The sequence below is a fragment of the Grammomys surdaster genome, unplaced genomic scaffold (genome assembly GCF_004785775.1).
Source record: "Grammomys surdaster isolate TR1022 unplaced genomic scaffold, NIH_TR_1.0 64, whole genome shotgun sequence".
Lineage (NCBI taxonomy): Eukaryota > Metazoa > Chordata > Mammalia > Rodentia > Muridae > Grammomys > Grammomys surdaster.
The window spans coordinates 12,486,909-12,514,679 of NW_021604566.1; the positions used below are offsets into that span (position 1 = coordinate 12,486,909).

General features: G+C 41.1%; 1 protein-coding gene across 1 annotated transcript; it reads right to left on the bottom strand.

Moving 5' to 3' along the window:
- Nucleotides 1-13,432: 13,432 nt before the first annotated feature.
- LOC114623706 (FANCD2 opposite strand protein) lies at nt 13,433-14,707 on the bottom strand. Its single transcript, XM_028770406.1, has 2 exons — nt 14,127-14,707; nt 13,433-14,006 (listed from the first exon to the last, which is right to left on the bottom strand). The coding sequence occupies exon 1, from the start codon at nt 14,703-14,705 to the stop codon at nt 14,169-14,171; it is 537 nt and encodes a 178-aa protein (XP_028626239.1). The 5' UTR covers nt 14,706-14,707; the 3' UTR covers nt 13,433-14,006; nt 14,127-14,168.
- Nucleotides 14,708-27,771: the final 13,064 nt, after the last annotated feature.

Genomic DNA, 27,771 nt, shown 5'->3' on the forward strand with positions numbered 1-27,771 from the left:
GAACATTGGCTACTTGAGACCTGCCAGAACCTTCTAGAAACTAGGAGAACACTGTCCCCTAAAATATCATCTTGGACAAAGAGAACAGAGTCCAGCTGTGCTGGCTTAAGGAAAAGGAGCACCTTTGAGCCTGGACAACGACTGTGGAAGTGGGCCTCTGCCAGTTGCTGCCTACACACCTAACTTCCAGTCATTGAGTACAGTTTCTAGTAGCTCCAGAGGCTGACAACCCTGTGCTACCAGGGAGTGGGACAGTTCCCAGGCTCCTTGGAACTGTTACAGCACTAATGAAGAATCTGGAGTGACACTTCCATTCCTCCCTTTCGTTATCAGGCTACAGAGACAACAAATCACATGGTAGTGAAATTTCTCAGGAATCTAATTCAGAGAAAAGAAAAAGACTGGGAACCCAGTACCTCACGGGGAGCTGGGCTCTGAGATTGAGATTCCATGTATTTCTGACAACTTGTTAGACTGCCACTGAGTAAAAACTAGAAACAATGATAATGGTCAGGACCACACCTTGACCAGGACTACTTACTTAGCCATACATTCCCCTCAACCTCTTAATTACTTTTCCTGTTGCTAAGATTAAAACATCCTGTCAAAGCATCTTCCAGGAAAGGAGGTTTACTTTGGCTCACAGTTCAGCATTACGTAACAGTATAGAAGTCACAGTCGCCAAAATATGAAACTAGTCACACTTCATTCAGTCAGAAAGCAACAAAAGGACAAAATGCTTGCCCTCAGTTCACGTTCTCCTCTCTATACAGAGCAGGATCCAAGCCCAAGGAATGATGCTAGCCATATCAGGGGGACTCTCAACCTGGATTAGTCTAATCAAAACAATTTCCCACAGGTACTCAACGAGACCTACCTACAAATTGATTCTAAATCTCATCAAGTTGATCATTGAGATGAAACATCACAATTTCTACGTGGGGGATGGCCAAGACCAGGATTTTACCACCTTCATGGCTGTGCAGGCTCTGACCTTAACAACTGGGGAAACAGCAGTGATGACGGGACCAGACATCAAGGGATGAGCAAGCACAAAGTCTTTTCCTCCTCTTACCTCTAGGCTCCTCCTAGCATCCTCTATAAATCAGAAATCAGCTCAGAAAACAAAGATAAAATTTGTGTAAGCCCTTCCCCAGTACCACAGATCCAGGAAGAGCAGCATGGGCAAGGACTGAGAGGCCATGCCATGATCAAATCTGAGGCCTGAAGAATGTTGAGCTGCTGACCAAAGAGCATTGCATACTGGGAGCCAAAAGGAACATGCAAGTCCTAATAAATGAGGAACAAGTGCCAGCCAAGTGTGCCTAAGAATCTGAGAACTGATATCTCACATCTGAAGCAGAAAATTATTGTCATATGTGAAGGTGAGAGGTTTACTCAGCAATAGTTGGGGGAAATCTGAAAGTCACTTAATCGACTCATAGCAAATGGAGCACAGAGAGAACCCGGAATAAAGAACTGAAAATTGATAGAGCATTTGCTGAGTATAGCAGAAAACCACAAAATCTCCTTAGAAATGAATGCAATAGCCCTGTACATGAAAATCTGAGTTTGATTTTTGAGAATCTAAAGCAGTGGCTCTCAACCTCCCTGAAGTGGTCACCATGCTGTGACTAATACAGTTCCTCATGCTGTGGTGACCCCCAACCATAAAAGTATTTTCTTTTTTTTTTTAATGAATATAGCTTTAATATTCTCTCCAAAATGTGAAGCATTTTGCACAGAGAAAAGTATTATTAAACATTTACAGGCAACGTGGTCACTAGAAGTGTAAATTAAGGTTGATTTTTTTTATAATTTATTTATTTTTTTCAAATTGTAATTTTTACTCATTCACACAGGGGTTATAAACACAAAAAGGCAGAACGTGGGAAAGGGGATGACACTGGAGCGTGGGTGTTCAGGGGGAATACAGATATCTTCAGAACCGGGTATCGGCTGGGTGAAGGTTCAGGGGACAGGTCACTATGACTCTGCCTATGATTCACTTGTCCTTATTGAAGTTGGTATTATCTACCAAGGTTATCCAATTACAAGGTCTATGACTACTCAGGCTTGTAGATTTCCACAAAAGCTGCCTGTTTACAATGGCTTATAGCCTTCTATTTCAATGTTTTTCCACAGAGACCCAAGACTTGGTGTTAGTATACGTGTATGACAGGCCTATTGCTGATTTTAGGCCTATGGCTGATTTTAGGCCTTCAGTGTATAAGCAGGGCTGCCACTGATATCTCCTCCCTTCTCTAAGTATAGAAAGGCTGTGGCAATTCTGATCTTGCGAAGCTGGGGATAGAGGCCTGACCTCCAGTAATTGAAGGGGACTTTGTAATGGCTCTGGTCCCCCTGTCGTTGTCCAGTGAGGCATGAGGACCATACCCATCCTGATGTCTTTTTCCAGGAGAGGGGATACTTTTGACATCAACCCCTATGCAGTCAGGCTTGTCCCTCAGAGAACCCAGAGAGATATTTTTAACTTTTATTGATATTCCCTTGCAGTACTTAGCCGAGCAGCCTAATCAAGAATTCAGGTCGCCTGTCAGAGGGGGTTCTGGGTGGCCTTTCTCTGCTTGGTCTAGAAGTGGAGGTCCCCTCTTTTAGGTTGGGTGGAAAAGAGTTTTGGGAACACCCTGGATAGAGTAACAACCTCACCTTGAGTCTCGTGGTCCTCCATAGCTAACTTATGATATTGTATCTGAATAGGTTTTGCTACCAAATTATTTATCTGTTGTTTCACAGAGTTAGTCAGACTATTTGAGGCCCAGGGACCAGAAGAAATAAGCACAAATAACCCCAATTAATGGTCCCAAGATGGGAGGAAGTAGGGTTGACAACCATGGAGAGGCTGAAAACCAATTCTTGTACCAGTACTCATCTTTCTCTTTCTGTCTCTGACTTTTCTCAGGGCCTTCTCTGACCTTTTTCATGCTCTCTTTAACCATCCCTGTCTTGTCTATGTAAATGCAATATTCTTTTTTAAGAGCTGTACACAGTCAAGAGCTGTACACAGCCTTTTCTATTATGATAGAGTAAATCAAGTCCAATAAGGATCTTTGCGACTTTAGGAGTTCTCTTCAGACAGCGAAACGAGGGATTTCTTCGGATTAGTGATGTTAGTCTCTAGCTGTTTGATATTCTTGTCAATGGCCCTTCGAAGGTCTGAGTAGTATACATTTGGAGGCCAGCATCTGGATTAGAACTTCTAACAGCAGACATCACGGGTGATTAATTTTTACCTGAAAAGGAAAAAGAAGGGAATTCTGAGGGAGATTTCTCTTCCCTGGATGTAAATTGTTATTCATTTTATTTATGGTTGGGCCTGGTTTTGTGGGGGTATCTATTTATGTCATTAATATTTTTGGTAGCCAATTAGCTGTGCCTTCTGTGGTATCAAACAGGCATATCAATCCTCAGCCTCATAAGGGAACTGGGTCTGGGCCATTCCCTTTAAGGGTGAGAGGGTCCTTCTCTATAGCTGTGGCATAGTTTTTATTGGTCTCGGTGATGCCAGAGGCAGTCCGCAGCAGATTTCCCTTGAGCTTTCAGTTTTAGAGAGTTAAAAGTGAACAAGGCATGATGGAGAGTATTTTAGGGGGACTCCTTCTGGGGGGGAGGGTGTACCGTTCCCCCTCTTTTGTCTTTAAAGCCAATTTTTCAGAGTTCTTATTAAATCAGGACAGAAGCACCAACAGTCGCTCCTTGCACACTAAGAGAGTCATGAGGACATTATTTAAAGATATATAAATCTATATTAATAATCTCTTTTATCAAAGGACTGTTATAGCACAGCCGACAACTAATCAGACTATATAATATATCGATTAATAATAGCTTCTTCTACTTTTTGTGAGATTACTTCTCTTTTGTCAATTAATTGTTGAGAGAAATTAGGATTTACATCTCTCTTGAGAATATTAAAGAGAGACTTAAATTCTTTTGTGGAGAGCTTAAAATAAGATCTTAGCCAGTTAGCATCTCCTAGAAACTTTTGAAAATAATATGAATTAAGTAATCTCTCTCTCTTTTTTTTTCAGACCCTTTATCTGTTTTTGTTTTATTGGATATTTTACATAATACCTTTCAATGGTATCTCCTCTCCCATTCTCCCCCAAAACCCCTTATCCCATACCCACTCCTCCTATTTTTATGAGGATGTGCTCCAAACAACCTCCCAGTCCCATCTCCCTGCTCTCAAATTCCCAAATACTAGGGAATCCAAACTTTCAGGGACCATGGCCCTCCACTTCCACTGAAGTCTGACATGGTCATCCTAAATTACCTATAAAGGTGGAGACATGAGTCCCTCCCTGTGTGCTCTCTGGCTGGCAGTTTAGACTTTGGGAGCTCTGGTTGAAACTTTTGATACTCCTTCTAACAAGGACCAAAGCACCCACACTTTGGTCTTCCTTCTTCTTGAGTTTCATGTGGTCTATGCGGTGTGTCTTAGATAGTGTGAGCTTTGGGCTAATATCCACTTATCAGTGAATGCATACGATGTGTGTACTTTTGAGATTGGGTTACCTCACTCAGGATGACATTTTCCAGCTTCATCCATTTGCCGAAGAATTTCATGAACTCATTGTTTTTAATAGCTGTGTAGTACTCCATTGTGTAAATGTACCACATTTTCTGCATCCATTCTTCTTTTGAAGGACATCTGGGTTCTTTCCAACTTCTGGCTATTATAAATAAGGCTGCTATGAACATAGTGGAGCATGTGTCCCTGTTGTATGTTGAAAGATCTTTTGGGTATATGCCCAGGAGTGGTATAGCTGTGTCCTCAGGTAACACTATGTTCAATTTTCTGAGGTACCACCAGACTGCTTTCCATAGTGGTTGTACCAGCTTACAATCCCACCAACAGTGGAGGAGTGTTCCTCTTTCTCCACATCCTCGCCAACATCTGCTGTCACCTGTGTTTTTGATCTTTGCCATTCTGACTGGTGTGAAGTGGAATCTCAGTGTTGTTTTCATTTGCATTTCCCAGATGACTAGGGATGTTGAACATTTCTTTAGGTGTTTCTCGACCATTTGAGCTTCCTCAGTTGAGAATTCTCTGTTCAGGTCTTTGCTCCATTTTTTAATAGGGTTCTTTGATTGTCTAGAGTCTAATTTCTTCAGTTCTGTGTATACCTTGGACTTTAGCCCTTTATCAGATGTGGGACTGGTGAAGATCTTTTCCCAATCTGTTGGTTGCCGCTTTGTCCTATTGACTGTGTCCTTTGCTTTACAGAAGCTTTGCTGTTTTATGAGGTCCCATTTGTCAATTCTTGGTCTTATAGCACAAGCCATTCGTGTTCTGTCCAGGAACTTTTCTCCTGAGCCCATGTGTTCGAGGCTTTTCCCCAATTTCTCTTCTATTAGTTTCAGAGTAGCTGGTTTTATGTGGAGGTCCTTGATCCACTTGGACTTGAGCTTTGTACAAAGAGATAAGTATGGATAAATTTTCATTCTTCTACATGCTGACCTCCAGTTGGACCAGCACCATTTGTTGAAAATGCTATCCTTTTTCCACTGGATGGCTTTAGCTCCCTTGTCAAAGATCAAGTGACCATAGGTGTGGTGGCTCATTTCTGGATCTTCTATTCTATTCCATGGATCCTCCTGCCTGTCTCTGTTCCAATACCATGCAGTTTTTATCACTATTGCTTTGTAGTACTGCTTAAGGTCAGGGATGGTGATTCCCCCAGAAGTTCTTTTATTGCTGAGAGTAGTTTTCGCTATCCTGGGTTTTTTGTTATTCCAAATGAATTTTAAGATTGCTCTTTCTAGCTCTGTGAAGAATTGAGTGGGAATTTTGATGGGGATTGCATTAAATCTGTAGATTGCTTTTGGCAAGATAGCCATTTTTACTATATTAATCTTTCCAATCCATGAGCATGGAAAATCTTTCCATATTCTGAGATCTGTTTCAATTTCTTTCTTCAGGGGCTTGAAGTTCTTGTCATACAGGTCTTTCACTTGCTTGGTTAGGTTCACACCAAGGTATTTTATATTATCTGTTACTATTGTGAAGGGTGTCATTTCCATAACTTCTTTCTGAGCCAGTTTATCTTTTGAGTAGAGGAAGGCTACTGATTTGTTTGAGTTAATTTTATATCCAGCCACTTTGCTAAAGTTGTTTATCAGGTTTAGGAGTTCTCTGGTGAAAGTTTTGGGGTCACTTAAGTATACTATCATATCATCTGTAGATAGTGAGATTTTGACTTCTTCCTTTCCAATTTGTATCCCTTTGACTTCTTTATGTTGCCTAATTGCTCTGGCTAGTACTTCCAGTACTATATTGAATAGGTAGGGGGAGAGTGGGCAGCCTTGCCTAGTCCCTGATCTTAGTGGGATTGCTTCAAGTTTCTCTCCATTTAGTTTGATGTTGGCTACTGGTTTGTCATATATTGCTTTTACTATGTTTAGGTATGGACCTTGAATTCCTGATCTTTCCAAGACTTTTATCATGAAGGGATGGTGAATTTTGTCAAATGCTTTCTCAGCATCTACTGAGATGATCATATGGTTTTTTTCTTTGAGTTTGTTTATATAGTGGATTACATTGATGGATTTCTGTATATTGAACCATCCCTGCATTCCTGGGATAAAACCTACTTGATCATGATGGATAATTGTTTTGATGTGTTCTTGGATTTGGTTTGCTAGAATTTTATTGAGTATTTTTGCATCGATGTTCATAAGGGAGATTGGTCTGAAGTTCTCTTTCTTTGTTGGGTCTTTGTGTGGTTTAGGTATGAGGGTAATTGTGGCTTCATAGAATGAATTGGGTAGTGTTCCTTCTGTTTCTATTTTGTGGAATAGTTTGAAGAGAATTGGAATTAGGTCTTCCTTGAAGGTCTGATAGAATTCTACACTAAAACCGTCTGGTCCCGGACTTTTCTTTGTAGGGAGTCTTTCAATGACTGCTTCTATTTCTTTTGGGGTTATGGGACTATTTAGATGGTTTATCTGGTCGTGATTTAACATTGGTAACTGGTATTTGTCTAGAAAATTGTCCATTTCATCCAGATTTTCCAATTTTGTTGAATATAGGCTTTTGTAGTAGGATCTGGTGGTTTTTTTTTAATTTCCTCGGTTTCTGTTGTTCTATCACCCTTTTCAGTTCTGATTTTATTAATTTGGATACTGTCTATCTGCCCTCTGATTAGTCTGGCTAAGGGTTTATCTCTCTTGTTGGTTTTCTCAAAGAACCAGCTCCTCGTTCTATGATTCTTTCTATAGTTCTTTTTGTTTCTATTTGGTTGATTTCAGCCCTGAGTTTGATTACTTCCTGCCTTCTATTCCTCTTGGGTGTATTAGCTTCTTTTTGTTCTAGGGCTTTCAGGTGAGCTGTCAAGCTGCTAGTGTATGCTCACTCCAGTTTCTTTTTGTAGGCACTTAGAGCTATGAATTTTCCTCTTAGCACTGCTTTCATTGTATCCCACAATTTTTGGTATGATGAGCCTTCATTTTCATTAAATTCTAAAAAGTCTTTAATTTCTTTCTTTGTTTCTTCCCTGACCAGATTATCAATGAGTAGGGTGTTGTTCAGTTTCCATGTGAATGTGGGCTTTCCATTGTCTTTGTCATTATTGAAGACCAGCCTTAGACCATGGTGATCTGATAGGATGCAAGGGATTATTTCAATTTTTTTGAATCTGTTGAGGCCTGTTTTGTGCCCAATTTTGTGGTATGTTTTGGATAAGGTACCATGAGGTGCTGAAAAAAAGGTATATTCTTTTGCTATATGATGAAATGTTCTATAAATATCTGTTAGGACCATTTGGTTCATAACTTCTGTTAGTTTCACTGTATCTCTGTTTAGTTTCTGTTTCCATGATCTATCCATTGCTGAGAGTAGGGTGTTGAAGTCTCCCAGTATTATTGTGTGAGGTGCAATGTGTGTTTTGAGCTTTAGTAAGGTTTCTTTTATGAAAGTGGGTGCTCTTGTATTTGGTGTGTAGATATTCAGAATTGAGAGTTCATGTTGGTTGACTTTTCCTTTGACAAGTATGAAATGTCCTTCCTTATCTTTTTTTATAGCTTTAACTTGAAAGTCGATTTTATTCGATATTAGAATGGCTACTCCAGCTTGTTTCTTGGGGCCATTTGCTTGAAAAATTGTTTTGCAACCTTTTACTCTAAGGTAGTGTCTGTCTTTGTGGCTGAGGTGGGTTTCCTGTATGCAGCAAAAAGCTGGGTCCTGTTTGAGTATCCAGTTCGTTAGCCTATCCCTTTTTATTGGGGAATTGAGTCCATTGATGTTAAGAGATAATAAGGAGAGGGTGTTGTTGCTTCCTGTCCTTTTTGCTAATAGTGGAGACATTGTTTGTGTGGTTATCTTCTTTTGGGTTTGTTGGAAGGGGATTATTTTCTTGCTCTTTCTAGGGTATAATTTCCCTCCTTGTATTGGAGCTTTCCTGCTATTATCCTTTGAAGTGCTGGGTTTGTGGGAAGATATTGTGCAAATTTGGTTTTGTCATGGATTATCTTGGTTTCTCCATCTATGGTAATTGAGAGTTTTGCTGGGTAAAGTAGCCTGGACTGGCATTTATGTTCTCTTAGGATCTGTATGACATCTGTCCAGGATCTTCTGGCTTTTATAGTATCTTGTGAGAAATCAGGTGTAATTCTGATAGGTCTGCCTTTATATGTTACTTGGCTTTTTTCCCTTATTGCTTTTAAAATTCTTTGTTTTGTGCATTTTGTGTTTTGATTATTATGTGACAGGAGGTATTTCTTTTCTGATCTAGTCTATTTGGCATTCTGTAGACTTCTTGTATGATTATGGGAATCTCATTCCTTAGGTTAGAGAAGTTTTCTGCTATAATTTTGTTGAAGATATTTATTGGCCCTTTAAGTTGGGAATCTTCACTCTCTTCTATACCTATTATCCTTAGGCTTGGTCTTCTCATTGTGTCCTGGATTTCCTGAATGTTTTGTGTTAAGAACTTTTTGCATTTTGTGTTTTCTTTGACAGTTGTGTCAATATTTTCTATGGTATCTCCTGCATCTGAAATTCTTTCTTCTATCTCTTGTATTCTGTTGGTGATGCTTGTGTCTATGACTCCTGATTTCTTTCCTAGGTTTTCTATCTCCAGGGTAGTCTCCCTTTGTGATTTCTTTATTGTTTCTACTTCCATTTTTATGTCCTGGATGGTTTTGTTCAATTCCTTCACCTGTTTGTTTGTATTTTCTTGTAATCCTTTAAGGGATTTTTGTGATTCCTCTTTAAGGGCTTCTACTTGTTTACCTGTGTTCTCCTCAAATTCTTTGAGAGTGTTATTTATGTCCTTCTTCAAGTCCTCTATCATCATCATTAGAAGTGATTTTAGATCTGGTTCTTGCTTTCCTGGTGATATGGGGAGTTCAGGACTTTCTAATGTGGGAGAACTAGGTTCTAATGATGCCAAGTACCCTGGGTTGCTGATGCTTATGTTCTTGCCCTTGCCTTTTGCCATCTGGATCTCCTTAGTGCTATCTGCGATGTCTCTGACTGGAGCCTGTCTTCCCTATTATCTAGGTTGTGTCAGAAATGTTTGGGATGGGTTTTGCTGCTGGGGTTAGAGCTGAGGCTCAAGATCTGCTCAGTGCTCAGATGGAGAGTGGAAGGACCTGTGCTCTGGGCTAGGAGTGAATTCCTGGGTCCCAGTGGTCCTAGTTATCCCCTGTTTAAGGAGGGTGTTGCTGTCTCCTTACCTGAGATACTGCCTGAGTTAAGCTCCTGGGAGGTACTCTTCCTCTGGATTTTGTGAGGTTGGGTACAGAGCTGCCGCCTGAGATCTGCTCTATGCTCGGGCCCAGACTGGAAGTCCCCCATAAAAGTATTTTCATTGCTACTTTATAACTAATTTTGCTACTGTTGTGAATCATAAGGTAAATATCTGATATGCAGGATATCTGATACACTACCCCTGTAAAAGGGTTGTTTGAACCCCCAAAAGGGTCGCGACCCACAGATTGAGAACCATTTGTCTAAAGAGTCTGTGCAATTCCTACTGAAGGTTTGGATGAGGAACTGCACAGCTGCTGGTGGGGTGAGAACTGGGCAGGAGAGGGATGGAGAGGCTGCCAGCTAACCAAGACAATCAAACCCAAAGAGGCCATACTTGACACAAAGAGGGAGACCTACCACACTCTACAGCTCTGTACTTGTTCAAATTAACTGCACAACAGGGTCCCCAGTATTGGCAGAAGTGGTTTTAGGTGTATTGAGTTCTAAAAGGATTTCACACCGAAGGATCTACAGCCTGCTTGGAACTTCAGGACTCATGTTAGCCTGTGGGAGAATCTTGGGGTCTTGCTATAGGAAACACAAATTTAACCCACAGTTTCCTTGACTTACTAAAAACCAAGAAGCCTAGTTTCCAAAGCATCACCCCAAGCTTTTCTTCAAGCTTGCACTTTGTGATATGCTGTCAGATGTTGCCTGTAAACAGCATATAATTTCTCATTCTGTATGAGAAATTCATTTCCTCTTCACCCTTTGTTGTGTTAATAAAACTGAAAACTTTCCCCCGGTTGTTTCATCAGACTATCCAGAGTAGACGGTTTCAGACTAGTATTTGTAGACAAGACTGGCTGCAAACACTAATCCAAACAAAACTACTGCTGCCTTTTTGGGCCTTGGCCACTTTGGAGAGTGTCCGTCCACACAAAGCCTGTGGAATATTTCATTGTGAGATCTGAGGCCTGAGACACAGAGGCAGCTAACAGCAGCTCTGTCTTTCTGAGGAGACTGGACTTTTCTTTATTTTTCCAAAGTTGATTGGCTTTCAGGAAACGAAAAATGGCAGTAACAACAGCAAAGAAAAAAAAAAAACCCTTGAGAAAGATTACTGCTCAGCCTACCATGTCTCCTGCAAACAGAGAACTTGGCAGAAATCAGTGTGGACTTAGAGAAGGTTGAAAGACCTGTTTCTATGGTGAGAAATTAGACACACACAAAAGACAAGTTTAACATCCCTAAGTAATTATACTTCAGTTGAGTAGTCCAAGAAGAGTCTGTCTCTACCTGTCCTGGTAACAAAACAAAAAGAAGCAAACAAGCAAACAACCGAAAGGCCTAAATGCATAACAAAAACTCACAAGTCTCTTTGGTCTAAAATCCTTTCCTGGTTTATCAGTCTCTGGATTTTTCTCAGACTAGTGAAGGATGCACCGGCAAGACTAACTTCATTCCAAAGGTAAAAGCCCTTTTGTGTTTGCAGGGCTGTATAAACATAAGCAAACTTCATCTGTCACCCAAGCTTCAGACAACACTGAGGGAGAGCCACCATAATCTCAAATCCATGTGTTTGGAGTAAGAAGCTCTGTAAATACCCCAACACAATTTTTATTATAATTATTTTTATTTTTATAAATATAATTACATTATTTCTCCCCTTCCCTTTGGTCCCCCAGCCTCTCCCATATACCTTCTTGTTCTCAAATTCATGGCCTCTTTTTTCTTTAGTTGTTGTTCCATGTAGGTATATTTACATATGTAAGTATATACATATTCCTAAATATACAAACAGTGTGCTCTGTCTGAATGTTTCTTGTGCATGTAAGGTCTCAGGGATGGTCACTTGACACTGTATAACTAACTGAGGAGCTTCTCCCTTGAAAGCCTTGAAAGGATGATCCCTTAAGTCTGATTAGAAAGCTGTTGGTTACTGCCAATGTATGCATGCCACTGTGCACGCTTGGCTATCAGGCCATGCTGCTCACGGGGGTTCAGCTGAGTAGGATTATTGGTTGTTTCCCGCTTGGACATTTCCATGGCACCTCCTGCTAACATAAAAGCTAGTCCTCAGGGGTATAGCTGTCAGATCAGATCCAGTTCAGGCCATCTGGACCCCATATCTAAAGTGCATGGTGTCTTCAGCAATAGGGACTTTCCTTTCAGGTCTAAGAGGCAAGCAATGGTAACAGCAATAGTCTGTAATGTTTGGAGAGTCTCTGACAACCACGACCAAGAACCCAAAAGAGACTTATGTCGGGCCTTGGCATTTTTATTACACAGCCTTAATTACGTTTGGAGACCTACTGGGACAGACCTGTTCCTCCTGCTTCTCCTGATGATGACCTACATACTGCTCTGAGTGGAACTGTTTCTCAGTTGGCAGCCAAAGCCTGCTCAGAACTTCTGAGCTGTAATGACTCACAGAGCTGTACCACTCCTCAGAGTCTCTCAGCTGGCATCCTGCTGCCACTGGTTGGTTTCCTTTAGGTCTTACATAAAAATCTGTTCTATGTCATTTTATCCTGCTTGAAAGTTGATAATCCCATGTTGATAAAGTACCCTATTTGTACTTTTTACTGTTTGGAGGAGGATAGGACACAAACTAGGTAGGAGACCAGTCGCTTCAACAGAGGCTTTCCATGGAGAGTGGGTTTATGCCCAAGATGACCGGAACCTGGTTATGAGGATTGTGAAGGAAGAGCTGTTAGGCACAGCTAGGGTTCGATATCAAACATTTACAGTTGATAAGATGTCTTCAGTGGCTAGTGATGAAAACAGAACTTTGAAAGGTAGCTTTGGGGAGAGGGATCCAGTTCAGGATCTTTGGGGAGAGTTACAGTAAGACTAGGTACCTCTTCTTCTATTTAAAGCTAGATGAGGCAATCCAGTGCGGGGGGCGTGGAGGGAAGGTCCCAAAGACAGGCAACAGGGTCAAAGACAGCCTCTGCTCCCACTGTTAGGATTTGCTCTTGGCCCAAAGCCTGTCCTTGTTTCTGTCTAGGCTGTAGACCAAAAACAACAGGAAGTGATTGGGGCCTCTAATTCTGGGTCTGGCTTCTAGTTATTTTTCCTTTGTTTCTACACAACTGCCTGAAAGTTTGAGGGTGTGACCTAAACTCCAGTCCATAGACTGCAATAGAGGAGCACATGGACACTGTCTAGGTCATTGTTCCATTTTGAAGAGACACCATGACCACAACAACTCTTATAAATGAGAGCAGTTAATTAGGGGCTGGCTTACTGTTTCAGAGTTTTAGTCCATTGTAATTATGGCATGAAACATGGTGGCAGGCAGATGTGGTACTGACAAAGTAGTTGAGAGCTACATCTTGATCTGAGAGAGATAGGGCCTAGCTTGGGCTTTTTAAACTTCAAAGCCCCACCCCCAATGACACCTTCCTCCAAAAAGGCTCTGCCACCTAATCCTTCTCAAATACTGCCACTCCCATGTGACTAAGCATTCACACGCCTAAGAAAGGCATTCTTATTCAAACCATCACAGATATCTCACAGTAAGCCAACTGGACTGACTAGCTCACCCCTATGCCTCAACCCAGAAAATCCATATTAACCCCTAGACAATGACTTTGTGGTAGCGCATCTCTTAGGACCTCCTCTGACTACACTGGAACCGGTTTTTATTCCCCCGCCCTCAGGTTCTCATCCATGAGTCTGTAATCTTCCTTTCTTTCTTTTTTTTTTTTTGTATGTATATATAGTATTTATTTCCACATTATTCTCAATTATGCCTAGAATCTACTTGTAAGAATCATACAAAATAATTGTAATATATTTGAAATAGAACACCAGGAGCTAAAACAGGGGACTCTTCTGTCTTCTGCCAGGAAGCCCAGTCTCAGAGCCGTTGCCAGGCTCTTCCTTGCTGTGCCATTAAGATTATTTAATGTTTGTTAATGTTTTTACTCAGACCAGTATTAAAGTTATGTTTTATTGGGTTGTTGTTTTGTTTCTTCTTCTTCACATTGGTTTGAGGAGGGAATGCTGTTTTTAAATTAGTCCTTAACTCATGTACAAATTTTTGACCCCTTCATCCTCTGGTACCCAGAGATCCATACCTGTCTTTTCTTGGCCTCCCTTTCTTCACCAGCTCATCATTGTCTTTGGTATTTGAGTTGTGCTCACACTAGGCTGGCTTATTTATATGATAAGGTAATCATTATCACATGTGCACATCAAGTTAGGTTAACTTTTAAATGGCCATTCAGCTTTATAGAGTGGGAATGTTCTTCCTTGCTCAGTGTCATAGGTCCTATTTCTGAACAGCAAGGGAGAAGGGGATCTCTTGAATTGTCACAGCTTGACCTAAAGGCGAAATATCTGGCATGATATCAGTTTGATTTATGTGGATAGGTCCGTGCAAGCTTTGGGTACATACCAGAGAGCATGGTGTTGAGGACAGGGGTCCAACGGGGACCCTTTACTTGGAGTGCTGCAAGGCAAAGGTACACTTCTTGTAAGTTGCATACAGCAAGAGGATTGAGCGTAGCATCTGTTTGCACATAGTCACTGTCATTTGGATCTGAGGCTCCTTGAGTCCAGTAGGCCACTGGTGCTCCCTGCTGATTATTTTGCAGAAGGCTGACTTGTCTGAAACTCTGAAGGTTCCGGTCCACTTGGGTGGCTGGGCTGTGATGACCCTACCAAACACAGAATCCACTCCACTGAGGCGGACCGGCTGGGGCCTCCTCACCACCCCTTTCTTGTTACTCACGGCTCGGAGCTCTGATGTGTGACAGGGTAACTTGGGGCTCTCTCCAGGTTCCACAAGTGGGCTGTCTAGGACAAGTGTGACTTCTTGAAGGCACAACTGCACTTCAAGGTCAGAAGGGGTGTGGGGGAAGCAAGGAGAGGCCCTAAAAGGATGTTTGGAGGAAGGGGTAGGTGTAGTATGCCGCAGCCATTGGAAACTCTCATCCAGTGGGGTCCATGGTGACCAGAGCTGGTAGCCTGCCATTGACAGTCCTGGGAAAGGGGATGGCAGCGCCAAAGTGCAGCTGAAGTCCTCGTGAACTGTGAAAAGATCCCGAGAGGCTGGAGTGCTTGGAGAACAGGCTTGTCTCCCTGGAAGTCCCTCCCCTGGAGCGGGAGCCACACGGCCCTGGTCAAGGCCAGGGCAGCGGTGGGAGCCCGGGCCCAGACCCACCATCACCGTCCGGGCCGGGGGCTCACCTCGTAATCTTCCTTTCTAAGAACCTTGTATTGTTCATCAAATTTACACTTTGTTTTTCTTACATCCAAACCATAGTTTCTCCTCCCTCCTCTCCATCTAGTTCTGGTCCTCATCTATCCTCCTCCCCTCATCCACTCCTCCCCCTATGTTCAGAAAAGGGCCAGCCTTGATGGATATCAACCAGCTATGGCATATCAAGTTACAGTAAGACTAGGTACCTCTTCTTCTATTTAAAGCTAGATGAGGCAATCCAGTGGGGGATGGGGGGGGAAGGTCCCAAAGACAGGCAACAGGGTCAGAGACAGCCTCTGCTCCCACTGTTAGGATTCCCATAAGAAGATCAAGCTACACAAATGTACCATATGCACAGAAGACCTAAGTCAGTCCCATGCAGGTTCCCTGGTTGGCCATTCAGTCTCTGTGAGCCCCTCTGAGCCCAGGTTAGTTGATTCTGTGGGTTTTCTTATGTTGTCCTTTACCTTTCTGGCTCCTACAATTTTTTCTCCCCCTCCTCCATGAGATTCCCCAAGCTCCTCCTAAGGTTTGGCTGTAGGCCTCTGCATCTGTTTCCATCAGTTACTGGATAATAAGTGGGCTAGGCATCAATCTAAGAGTACAGCAGGATATCATTAGGAATCATTTCATTTCAATTTTTTTTGACATTTGCGTGTAGTTCTATCATGGATCTCTGGGCTCTCCAGCCTCTGGTTCCTGGACCTCCAGGAAGTGTCAGGGGTGTGCTCCTTCTCAGGCCGTGTGTCTCAAGCTGAACCTGTCATTGGTTAGTCACTCACACAATTTCTGTGCCACCTTTACCACAACATATCTTGTAGGCAGGACAAATTGTAGGTCAAAGGTTGGTGTCTGAGTTGGTGACTCAGTCCTTCCACTGGAAGTCTTGCCTGATTACAGGAGATAGGCTGATTCAGGCACTGTATCCCGCATTACTAGGAGACTTAGCTGGGTCTCCCTCACAGATTGCTGGAAGTTTCTATTACCCTAGGTTTCTAGCTCATCCCAGAGATGCCCTCAGATTCCAGTCTTCTCTCCTAGTCCTCTTTCCCTCTGTCCTCCCTACACCTGATTCCTTCTATTCCTTTATCTACCCCATCTCCGTCCCCAGTCCCCTCTTCCCTTACACCTGAAAAGTCTATTCTATTTCCCCTTCCAGGGAGATTCAGGCATCCATTCTTGAGTCTTTCTTGTTACTTAGTCTTCTTTACGTCTTTGGATTCTAGTATAGTTGTTCTTTGCTTTATAGCTAATATCTTCTTGTAAGTGAGTATACACCATGTTTATCTTTCTGGGTCTGGGTTACCTCACTCAGGATGATCTTTTCTAGTTCAGTCCATTTGCCTGCAAATTTCATGATGCCGTTGTTTTTAATAGCTGTGTGATGCTCCATTGTGTAGATGTGCCACATTCTCTCTATTCATTCTTCAGTTCAGAGGCATCTAGGTTGTTTCCAGTTTCTGGCTATTATGAATAAGGCTGCTATGAACACAGTTGAGCAAATATTCTTATGGTATGCTGGAGCATCCTTTGTTATATGCCCAAGAGTGATATAGCTGGTCTTGATTTCCAATTTTCTGAAAATGTATTTCTAATTTTTTGAGAAATTTCCATATTGATTTCCAAAATGTCTGTACAAGTTTGCAACTCCTACAAGGAGTTCCCCTTGCTGCACATTCTTTCCAGAATAAGCTGTCACTTGTGGTTTTTATCTGAGCCACTCTGGCAGGTGTAAGATAGAATCTTAGAGTCGTTTTGATTTGCATTCCCCTGATGACTAAGGATATTGAACATTTCTTTAAGTGCTTTTCAGCTATTAGAGATTCCTCTGTCAAGAATTCTCTGTTTAGAACTGTACCCCCTTTTTAGTTGGATTGTTTGGGTTTTTTATTTATTTATTGTTTTTTTATTGGATGTTTTATTTACATTTCATATGTCGTCGCCTTACCCCATCCCCCACCGACCCAGGAATCCCCTATCCCCTCACCCCTCCTCCTGCTTCTCTGCGGATGTACCCCTACCTACCCCCCCACTTCCACCTCCACACCCTCAAATTCCCACCCCCTGGGGCATCCAGCCTTCATGAGGACAAAGACCTCTTATCCCACCTATGCCCAACAGGGCCCTCCACCCTTACACATATAGCTGAAGCCCTGGATCCCTCCATAAGTGCTCCCAGGCTGGTGGTTTAGACCCTGGGAGCTCTGGTTGGTTGCTATTGTTGCTCTCCTCATGGGACCACAAACCCTTTCAGTTCCAATGGTATTCATTCTAACTCCTCCATTGGGAACCCAATGATCAGTTCAGTGGCTAATTGTGAGCATCTGCCTCTGAATATGTCAGACTCCTGCAGACCTCTGAGGAGACATCTATATCAGGCTCTTACCAGCATGCAATTCCTGACTTCCACATCAGCATCTACCTTTGGTGACTGCACATGGGATGGATATTCAGGTGGAATGGTCTTCAGACAGCCCCTCCTTCAGTTTCTGTCCCTCACTTTGTCTCCATATTTGCTCCCTTGAGTATTTTGTTGCTTCTTCTAAGAAGGACCAAATCACCCCCACTAGGACTTCCTTCTTCATGAGCTTCATGTGGCCTGTGAGTTGAATCTTGGGCATTTCAAAGTTCTGGGCAAATATCCAATAATCAGTGAGTGAATACCATGTGTGTTCTTTTGTGATTGGCTTACCTCACTCAGGATGATAATTTCTAGTTCCATCCATTTACCTAGGAAATTCTCGAATTCATTGTTTTTAATAGCTGAGTAATACTCCATTGTGTAAATGTACCACATTTTTTGAATCCATTCCTCAGTTGAAGGACATCTGGGTTCTTTCCAGCTCCTGGCTATTATAAATAAGGCTGCTATGAACATAGTTGAGCAGATGTCCTTGTTATATGTTCGAGCATCTTCTGGGAATATGCCTAGGAGTGGTATAGCTGGATCCTCAGGTAATGCTATCTCCAATTTTCTGAGGAATCGCCACACTGATTTCCAAAGTGGATGCAGCATCGTGCAGTCCCACCAAAAATGGAAGAGTGTTCCTCTTTCTCCACACCCTCGCCAGCATCTACTATCACCTGAGTTTTTAATCTTAGCCATTGTGACTGGTGTGAGATGGAATCTCAGGGTTGTTTTGATTTGCATTTCCCTGACAACTAAGGATACTGAATATTTCTTTAGGGGCTTCTCGGCCATTCGAGTTTCCTCTGTTGAAAATTCTTTGTTAAGCTCTATACCCCATTTTTTAATAGGGTTATTTGGTTGTCTGGAGTCTAATTTCTTGAGTTCTTTGTATATATTGGATATTAGCCCTCTATCAGATGTAGGATTGGTAAAGATCTTTTCCCAATTTGTTGGTTGTCGTTTTGTCCTATTGACAGTGTCCTTTCCCTTACAGAAACTTTACAATTTTATGAAGTCCCATTTGTCAATTCTTGATCTTAGAGCATATGCCATTGGTGTTCTGTTCAGAAACTTTTCCCCGTCCCCAAGTATTCGAGGGTCTTCCTCACCTTCTCTTCTATTAGTTGCAGTGTATCTGGTTTTATGTGGAGGTCCTTTATCCACTTAGACTTGAGCTTTGTACAAGGGGATAAGAATGGATCAATTTTCATTCTTCTACATGTTGTCTTCCAGTTGAATCAGCACCATTTGTTGAAAATGCTGTCCTTTTTCCACTGGACAGTTTTAGCTCCTTTGTCAAAGATCAAGTGACCATAGGTATGTGGGTTCATTTCTGGGTCTTAAATTCTATTCCATTGATCTTCTTGCCTGTCTCTGTACCAATACCAGGTAGTTTTTATCACTATTGCTCTGTAGTACAGCTTGAGGTCAGGGATGGTGATTCTTCCAAAAGTTCTTTTATTGTTGAGAATAGTTTTTGCTATCCTGGATTTTTTGTTATTCCAAATGAATTTGAGAATTTCCTTTTCTAACTCTGTGAAGAATTGAGTTGGGATTTTAATGGGGATTGCACTGAATCTGTAGATTGCTTTTGGCAAGATGGCCATTTTTATTATATTAATCCTGCCAATCCATGAGCATGGGAGATCTTTCCATCTTCTGAGATCTTCTTCGATTTCTTTCTTCAGGGACTTGAAGTTCTCGTCATACAGGTCTTTCACTTGCTTGGTTAGATTCACACCAAGGTATTTTATATTATCTGTGACTATTGTAAAGGATGTCATTTCCCTAATTTCTTTTTCAGTCTGTTTATCTTTCATGTAGAGGAAGGCTACTGATTTGTTTGAGTTGATTTTATAACCAGCCACTTTGCTGAAGTTGTTTATCAGGTTTAGAAGTTCTCTGGTGGAAGTTTTGGGGTCACTTAAGTATACTATCATATCATCTGCAAATAGTGAAGTTTTGACTTCTTCCTTTCCTATTTGTATCCCTTTGACTTGTTTTTGTTGTCTAATTGCTCTGGCTAGGACTTCCAGTACTATATTGAATAGGTAGGGGGAGAGTGGGCAGCCTTGTCTAGTCCCTGATCTTAGTGGGATTGCTTCAAGTTTCTCTCTATTTAGTTTGATATTGGCTACTGGTTTGCTGTAAATTGCTTTTACTATGTTTAGGTAGGGGCCTCGAATTCCTGATCTTTCCAAGACTTTTATCATGAAGGGATGTTGAATTTTGTCAAATGCTTTCTCAGCATCTAGTGAGAAGATCATGTGGTTTTTTTCTTTGAGTTTGTTTATATAGTGGATTACATTGATGGATTTTCGTATATTGAACAAAACCCTGCATTCCTGGGATAAAACCTACTTGATCATGATGGATGATTGTTTTGATGTGTTCTTGGATTTGGTTTGCTAGAATTTTATTGAGTATTTTTGCATCGATGTTCATAAGGGAGATTGGTCTGAAGTTCTCTTTCTTTGTTGGGTCTTTGTGGGGTTTGGGTATGAGTGTAATTGTAGCTTCATAGAATGAATTGGGTAGTGTTCCTTCTGTTTCTATTTTGTGGAATAGTTTGAAGAGAATTGGTATTAGGTCTTCCTTGAAGGTCTGATAGAATTCTGCACTAAAACCATCTGGTCCTGGGCTTTTTTTGGTGGGGAAACTTTTAATGACTGCTGCTATTTCCTTAGGGGTTATGGGACTGTTTAGATGGTTTATCTGCTCCTGATTTAACTTTGGGACCTGGTATCTGTCTAGGAAGTTGTCCATTTCATCCAGGTTTTCCAGTTTTGTTGAGTATAGGCCTTTGTAGTAGGATCTGATGATTTTTTTAATTTCCTCGGTTTCTGTTGTTATGTCTCCCTTTTCAGTTCTGATTTTATTAATTTGGATACTGTCTCTGTGCCCTCTGGTTAATCTGGCTAACGGTTTATTTATCTTGTTGATTTTCTCAAAGAACCAGCTCCTGGTTTTGTTGATATTTTATATTGTTCTTTCTGTTTCTATTTGGTTGATTTCAGCCCTGAGTTTGATTATTTCCTGCCTTCTATTCCTCTTGGGTGTATTTGCTTCTTTTTGTTCTTCAGCTTTTAGTTGTGCAGTCAAGTTGTTAGTGTGTGCTCGCTCCAGTTTCTTTTTGTAGGCATTTAGAGCTATGAGTTTTCCTCTTAGCACTGCCTTCGTGGAGTCCCACAAGTTTTGGTATGATGTGCCCACATTTTCATTGAATTCTAAAAAGTCTTTAATTTCTTTCTTTATTTCTTCCTTGACCAAGTCATCATTGAGTAGAGAGTTGTTCAGTTTCCATGTGCATGTGGCTTTTCCATTGGTTTTGTCATTATTAAATATCAGTCTTAGTCTGTGGTGATCTGATAAGATGCATAGGATTATTTCAATCTTTTTGTATCTGTAGAGGCCTGTTTTGTGACCAATTATATAGTCTATTTTGGAGAAGGTACCATGAAGTGCTGAGAAAAATGTATATTCTTTTGTTTTAGGATGAAATGTTCTATAGATGTCTGTTAAGTCCATTTGTTTCATAACTTCTGTTAATGTCAAAGTATCTCAGTTTAGTTTCTGTTTTCATGATCTGTCCATTGCTGAGAGTGGGGTGTTGAAATCCCCCACTATTATTGCGTGAGGTGTAATGTGTGTTTTGAGCTTTAGTAAAGTTTCTTTTATGTATGTAGGTGCCCTTGCATTTGGAGCATAGATGTTCAGAATTGAGAGTTCACCTTGGTAGATTTTTCCTTTTATGAGTATGAAGTGTCCTTCCTCATCTTTTTTGATTAATTTTGGATGAAAGTAGATTTTATTTGATATTAGAATGGCTACTTCAGCTTGTTTCTTGGGACCATTGGCTTGGAAAATTGTTTTCCACCCTTTTATTCTGAGGTAGTGTCTGTCTTTGTCACTGAGGTGTGTTTCTTGTAAGCAGCAAATTTCTGGGTCCTGTTTGTGTATCCAGTCTGATAGTCTGTGTCTTTTTATTGGGGAATTGAGTCCATTGATGTTAAGAGATATTAAGGGAAAATGATTGTGGCTTCATGTTATTTTTGTTATTAGAAGTAGAATTATGTTTGTATAGCTATCTTCTTTTGGGGTTGTTGGAAGATTACTTCCTTGCCTTTTCTAGGTTGGAGTTTTCCTCCTTGTGTTGGCATTTTCCATCAATTATCCTTTGAAGTGCTGGGTTTGTGGGAAGATATTGTGCAAATTTGGTTTTGTCATGGAATATCTTGGTTTCACCATCTATAGTGATTGAGAGTTTTGCTAGGTATAGTAATCTGGGCTGGCATTTGTGTTCTCTTAGGGTCTGTATGATGTCAGTCCAGGCTCTTCTTGCTTTTATAGTCTCTGGTGAGAAGTCTGGTGTAATTCTTATAGGTCTGCCTTTATATGTTACTTGACCTTTTTCCCTTACTGCTTTTAGTATTTTTTCTTTGTTTTTTACATTTGATTATTATGTGACAGTAGGTATTTCTTTTCTGGTCTAGTCTATTCGGTGTTCTGTAGGCTTCTTGTATGTTTATGGGCATCTTGTTCTTTAGGTTAGGGAAGTTTTCCTCAATAATTTTGTTGAAGATATTTACTGGCCCTTTAAGTTGGGAATCTTCATTCTCATCTATACCTATTATCCTTAGGTTTGGTCTTCTCACTGTGTCCTGGATTTCCTGGATGTTTTGGGTTAGGAGTTTTTTGCATTTTGCATTTTGCATTTTCTTTGACAACTGTGTCAATATTTTCCACCGTATCTTCTGCACTTGAGATTCTCTCTTCTGTCTCTTGTATTTGGTTAGTGATGCTTGCATCTATGACTCCTGATTTCCTTCTTAGGTTTTCTATCTCCATGGTTGTCTCCCTTTGAGATTTCTTTATTGTTTCTATTTCCATTTTCTGATCCTGAATGTTTTTGTTTAATTCCTTCTTTGTGTTTTCTTGCAGTTTAAGGGCTTCTACCTGTTTAGTTGTACTCTCCTGTATTTCTTTAAGGGAGTTATTTAATTCCTTCTTATAATCCTCTATCATCATCATGAGAAGTGATTTTAATTCTGAATCCTGCTTTTCCGGTGTGATGGAGTGTCCAGGGCTTGCTATATTGGGAGAACTGGGTACTGGTGATGCCAAGTAACTTTGGTTTCTGTTGCTTATGTTCATGTGCTTGCCTTTCGCCATCTGGTTAACTCTAGTGTTACCTGCCCTCACTGTGTAAGACTGGAGTCTGTATTTCCAGTTATCTTGCTTGTGGCAGAGCTCCTCAGAGTCCAGATGTCTCTGTGGTCTTATGATCCTAATCTCCTGGGTGGAAGAACTCCTGGGACTCAGGCCACCTCTTGGATCTGGAAATCCTTCTGCTCTGGGTGCAGTTGTTCCTCTAGGATGGCTCAGGATACAATGCCTCCCAAGTGCAAACCAGCTCGGTGTCTGCTGCTCTGAGTGCAGTGGCTCCTCTAAGATGACTCAAGATTCAGTATCTCCACAGGAGCAGACCAACTCTGTGTCTGCCCCAGCCCAAAGAACCAGGCTGGGGTAGAAGGGCTGTTTGGTTTGTTGATGTCTAGTTTCTTGAGTTCTTTATATATTTTGGATATCACCCCTCTGTCACATATGGAGTTGGTGAAAATCTTTTCTTATTGTGTAGGCTGCTATTTTGTCCTTTGATGATGTCCTTTTCTTACAGAAGCTTTTCAGTTTCCTGGGGTCCCATTTATTAATTGTTTATCTTAGTGCCTGTACTACTGGTGTTCTGTTTAGGAAGTTGTCTCCTGCGCCAATGAATTAAACACTATTCCCCATTTTCTCTTATATGAGGTTCAGTATATCTGGTTTTATGTTGAGGTCTTTGATCCACTTGGACTTGAATTTTATGAAGGACAATAGATATGGATCCATTTGCTTTCTTCTATATGCAGACACCCAGTTAGACCAGCACCACTTGTTGAAGATTCTTTCTTTTTTCAATTGTATATATCTGGCCTCATTATGAAAAGGCAGCTTTCTATAAGTATGTGGGTCTTTAATTTTATTTGATTGATTAACCTCTCTGCTTTTATGCCAATACCATGTGATTTCTATTACTATTGCTCTGTAGTACAGTATGAAATCAGGGATGGTGACACTTCTGGAAATTCTTTATTGTACAGAATTGTTTTAAATATTTGGGCTTTTTGTTTTCCCATACAAAGTTGAGTATTATTCTTTCAAGGTCTGTAAATAATTATGTTGGAATTTTGATGGGCATTGCATTATTCTGTAGACTGCTTTTGGTAAGCTGGCCATTTTCACTATGTCAATTCTTTGGATCCATGAGCATGGGAGATCTTTCTATCTTCTGGTATCTTCTTCAATTTCTTTCTTCAGAGACTTGAACTTCTTTTCATACATGTCTAAATTCATTCTTTAGTTCACATGTGACAAAGAACCCAGAAGCTACCAGCCCAGGGTGGCTTTGGTGGCCACTATTTTTCTAGGCATCCAGCTCCCAAGCTACTGGTCACCTTCTGTCATCATCAAGAAGCTACTTTTCTCCCCATGTCATGACTTCACTTGATTGCTTATCCTAAAGGACCTAATGAGTGAAATTAGGCAGAGACTGTATTAATCTTCAACTGCCTGGCAGGAGAAGAGATACTATTAAAACAGACACTTGTGCTGATCTGACAACTTATAGACCATATTTCAAGATAGGGCAGAGCTCAGATATCGGGGGCTTAGGTGAGTGGCACTATACTTTGTCTAGTGTTGCTTATCAGGCCTATGTCTTTCCTTCTTTTTAACATCAAAGCTCATGTTAAGTCCCTAAGGACACACAGGTGGGTCAGTGGACCTTTTTATTTGTTCCTCTTTCCAGTACACCCACTTTAGATAAACCCTTCCTCCACTTTTTCCTATCGCTTGTCTTCTTTAGTTTGAGTACAGGAGACAGGTATCTAGATCTAGCTTGTGTATTAAGGATTCCCAAACCCAGGCTTTGGCCCTACAAAGTCTCATAACCATTATGCAACTTGTCTGGGAACAGAGAAGGTAAAGGTCGGGGGGGGGGCATCTAGAATTCCTAATTTTAGAGACCATGTGTCTTTCTGGTCACTCTACACCCCACCTGAAGATCATCGCTATCTTAGCAAGAGAAGTTTAACACAACATTTGGGAAAGGAGCCAGTGTTTCACTTTTAAGTTTTAAGAAGTTTGACATTAGGCAAATGACTTGCTACCAAGACTGATGACTAGAGTTTGATGCCTGGAATCCATGTGGTGGAAGGAGAGACTCAAGTCCTGAAAGTTGTTCTCTACCCTCCACAAGAACATCATTGCATTTTGGGACACCTGAACACACATGGCAAACACTTACATAAAAGCATCTGGATACACATGAATAATATAAAAATAAATCTTTTTCTTTAAAGAACTATGAAAATGCATTTTATCCTGAAATTTTTTAAAATAAGAAACTTTTTTTGAGTTGTTGGTCAGGAGTATCCAAGAGAATCCCAAAACATACAGCTTATTGTTGCTGCCCTTTGTCATCCCTTAGATGGAAGGGATGTCCTATTATGGACATCATGTACTTCAGAAACAGGCTCAGAGAACCCCAAGCTGGAACGGACCTAAATGACCCCTCCATGAGGCCTAGCTTTACCAATTAGATGCAGAGCTGTGAAGACCAGCCCCGATAGATAAATCAATAAAATACTTCCTCACCTAAGGCTCAATGTGGAAAGGCAGGAAAAAGATGGTAAGAGTCAGAAGATTAGGGACTGTGAGATTGTGTTTCCTAGTAATATCACAAGCTACACCCATAAAGCCTTACCAATATGGTCTCCCAAACACGAGCTGAGCAAGGACAACAGCAATGGACATGCCAAAGTAAACAGAGAAAAGCTTGTGAGGCCTCGATCCTCCACAAAGAACTACAGGCAAACAAGAAAGGGTGAGAGCAGGAGAGGTTCTCCTCAGGAAAGGGCATGCTAATAGGTCGTCCAGTGCAAATGGGCATCCCTGAAAACATGCACACAGTGCCATTATACAGACTGAGTAGGTTGTATTTAGGAATAGATGTGTGTATACATATAAACTATGCATTTAATAATAATTAGTTAAAAAAAATAGGCCACAAACTGGAAGGAGAAGATAGGATGGCATATGGGATATTTGGGGGAGGAAAGGGAAGAGAGAAATGTTGTAATTATAATATGCAAAAATAAAATGAATAAGAATTTAATTTTTAATTATTTTAAGATTGTAATGGCATGACAAATTTTCAACTTAAATGCATTAGGTTAATTTCTTTTATGAGGAGATAGCATAATCTTTATCTCAATGAAGTGATTTTTAAAAGGATAGATGTTAATTTTCAATACATTCATATATAATATATTATGCAATACATGTAAATCATAATGTATTTATATATTAAAGAAAGATTTACATATGCGTATATTGAAACATTATATCACTCTGAAAAAGTATGAGATCCTAGCCAGGCATGGTAATGTATGCCTGTAACTCCAGCATTAGGGAGACAGAGGCAGGATGATAGCGGGGTTCAAGTCCTGGAATATGCAGAGAGACTTTGTCTCCAGAAAAAGAAAATAAAGACCAAGAAAGTAATTGTGTCACATGTCACAGCATGGATGAACCCTAATGATGCTGAGTGAAAAAAAAAAAAACCAAGCAACAAGGCAAACACTTTATGATCTACTCATGTAGGTAGTAGGTCAAACTCACAGAAACAGAACCAAAAGGCAGCTGCTAAAGGGGATGGAGCCAGGCAACAAAGAGCTCAGGCTTTGTGGCATTTCCATTGCAAGATGAAAAGCTCAGTTCAGTAGTGTTGAACTTCACACTTACAACTGTCAGCAGAATGGTTATCTGTCCGTCTGTCTGTCTGTCTATCATCTATCTATCTGTCTGTCTGTCTATATGTCTATCTATTTCTCTTAGGTTTTTGAGACAGTCTCACTATGTATCCTTGGCTATCCTGGAAACTGCCATGAAACTAGGCTGGGCTCTAACTCTCAGAGCTCCACCTGCTTATGCCTTCAGAGTGACTGCTGGGATTCAATGGATACATCGCCACAGCAAGTCTAAGATGATAATGTGGTGGTTTGCGGGGGCGGGGAGTGTTGCTGTTGTTTTAAGGTTGTAGGGTCATAGCTATTGCATGAAGGCTGACCACAGAGCAGACATGGAAGCTCACTTGGGAGCAAAACAGATAACAAATGACAAAGAACAAGAACTGAATGCAGGGCACTACACAGCACATCTGTGACAACCATACCTATCTGCCCGAAGCATCTTTTCTGCAGTCAGCCCATGAGCAGGGCAGCTGCTAGGTGGGCCAGGATGCCTGCACCTCCAGGTGTCTGGTGCTGATGCCCTTCAACCCCAAGAAAAGCCAGCTTGCTCAGTTGAGGTAAACCAAACAAAACAAAATAAAATAAAAATGCTTCATTTTTGTTGCTTATTAACTGGTTTGTGCTTCCTTCCTTCCTTCCTTCCTTCCTTCCTTCCTTCCTTCCTTCCTTCTTTCCTTCCTTCTTTCCTTCCTCCTTTCTTCCCTCCCTCCCTCCCTCCCTCCCTCCCTCCCTTCCTTTCTTTCTTTTTGTTTTTTTAACCACACATAGTAGGATTTCAAATTTATCCCGAATGTTCTAGTCTGAAACAGTTTCCTAAAGGACACACGAAAGGTTTTATTAACTAGTGTAGGAGCCTGGGCCTCATGTTCGGGGCTCAGCACTGCAGGGTCTCACAGAGACGAATTGTTACTAATGGCTTTGCTCTATGCTCACTGTCTGAAAAGGGGCTATTGAGATGGAATATTTGTTAGAGTTACAGGGCAGAGCACGCCATGAGTTTTCTATATATCACTTGTTGTCTGTGGTCCTCCACTTTTTAATCCACTTTACCTATAAGATCCTGCCTTTCTCCACCAGGTTTCAGTTTTGGATGCTGAAGTCACAGACAGAGAGGCTCATTACTGCAAGCCAGGCTCACCCTCAAGGTACCTTTTGCTCTGAACCAGTCAAGAAACCAAGCATGGCTAGGGTTTTTTTTTTGTTTTGTTTTGTTTTGGTTTGTTTTTTTGTTTTTTTCCACACTCAGGTGTATGCAATTTTCAATATTTTATAATAAAGTGGAAGGTTTTCAACAGAGCTTACTCAGTTCTGTAACACGGTAGGGAAACAGGACTTATAATTCCACTGTCTAATGCCCTCCAGGGTCTGTGTTCCTGTTCAGTGGATGAGCAAGCTAAAACCAAGGCGAGTCCACAGAAGCAGCAGAAGGACTATTTCATTTCTACGCTGTGAATGACAAAAGTCCCTCTTCAAATTGTCTTCCTACCGATTGTTTAATAACACATGTTTGCCTGCTGTGAATTTCATATAATAAAAGACTTGACCATGACCCACCTTACAATTGGATGGGTGATGA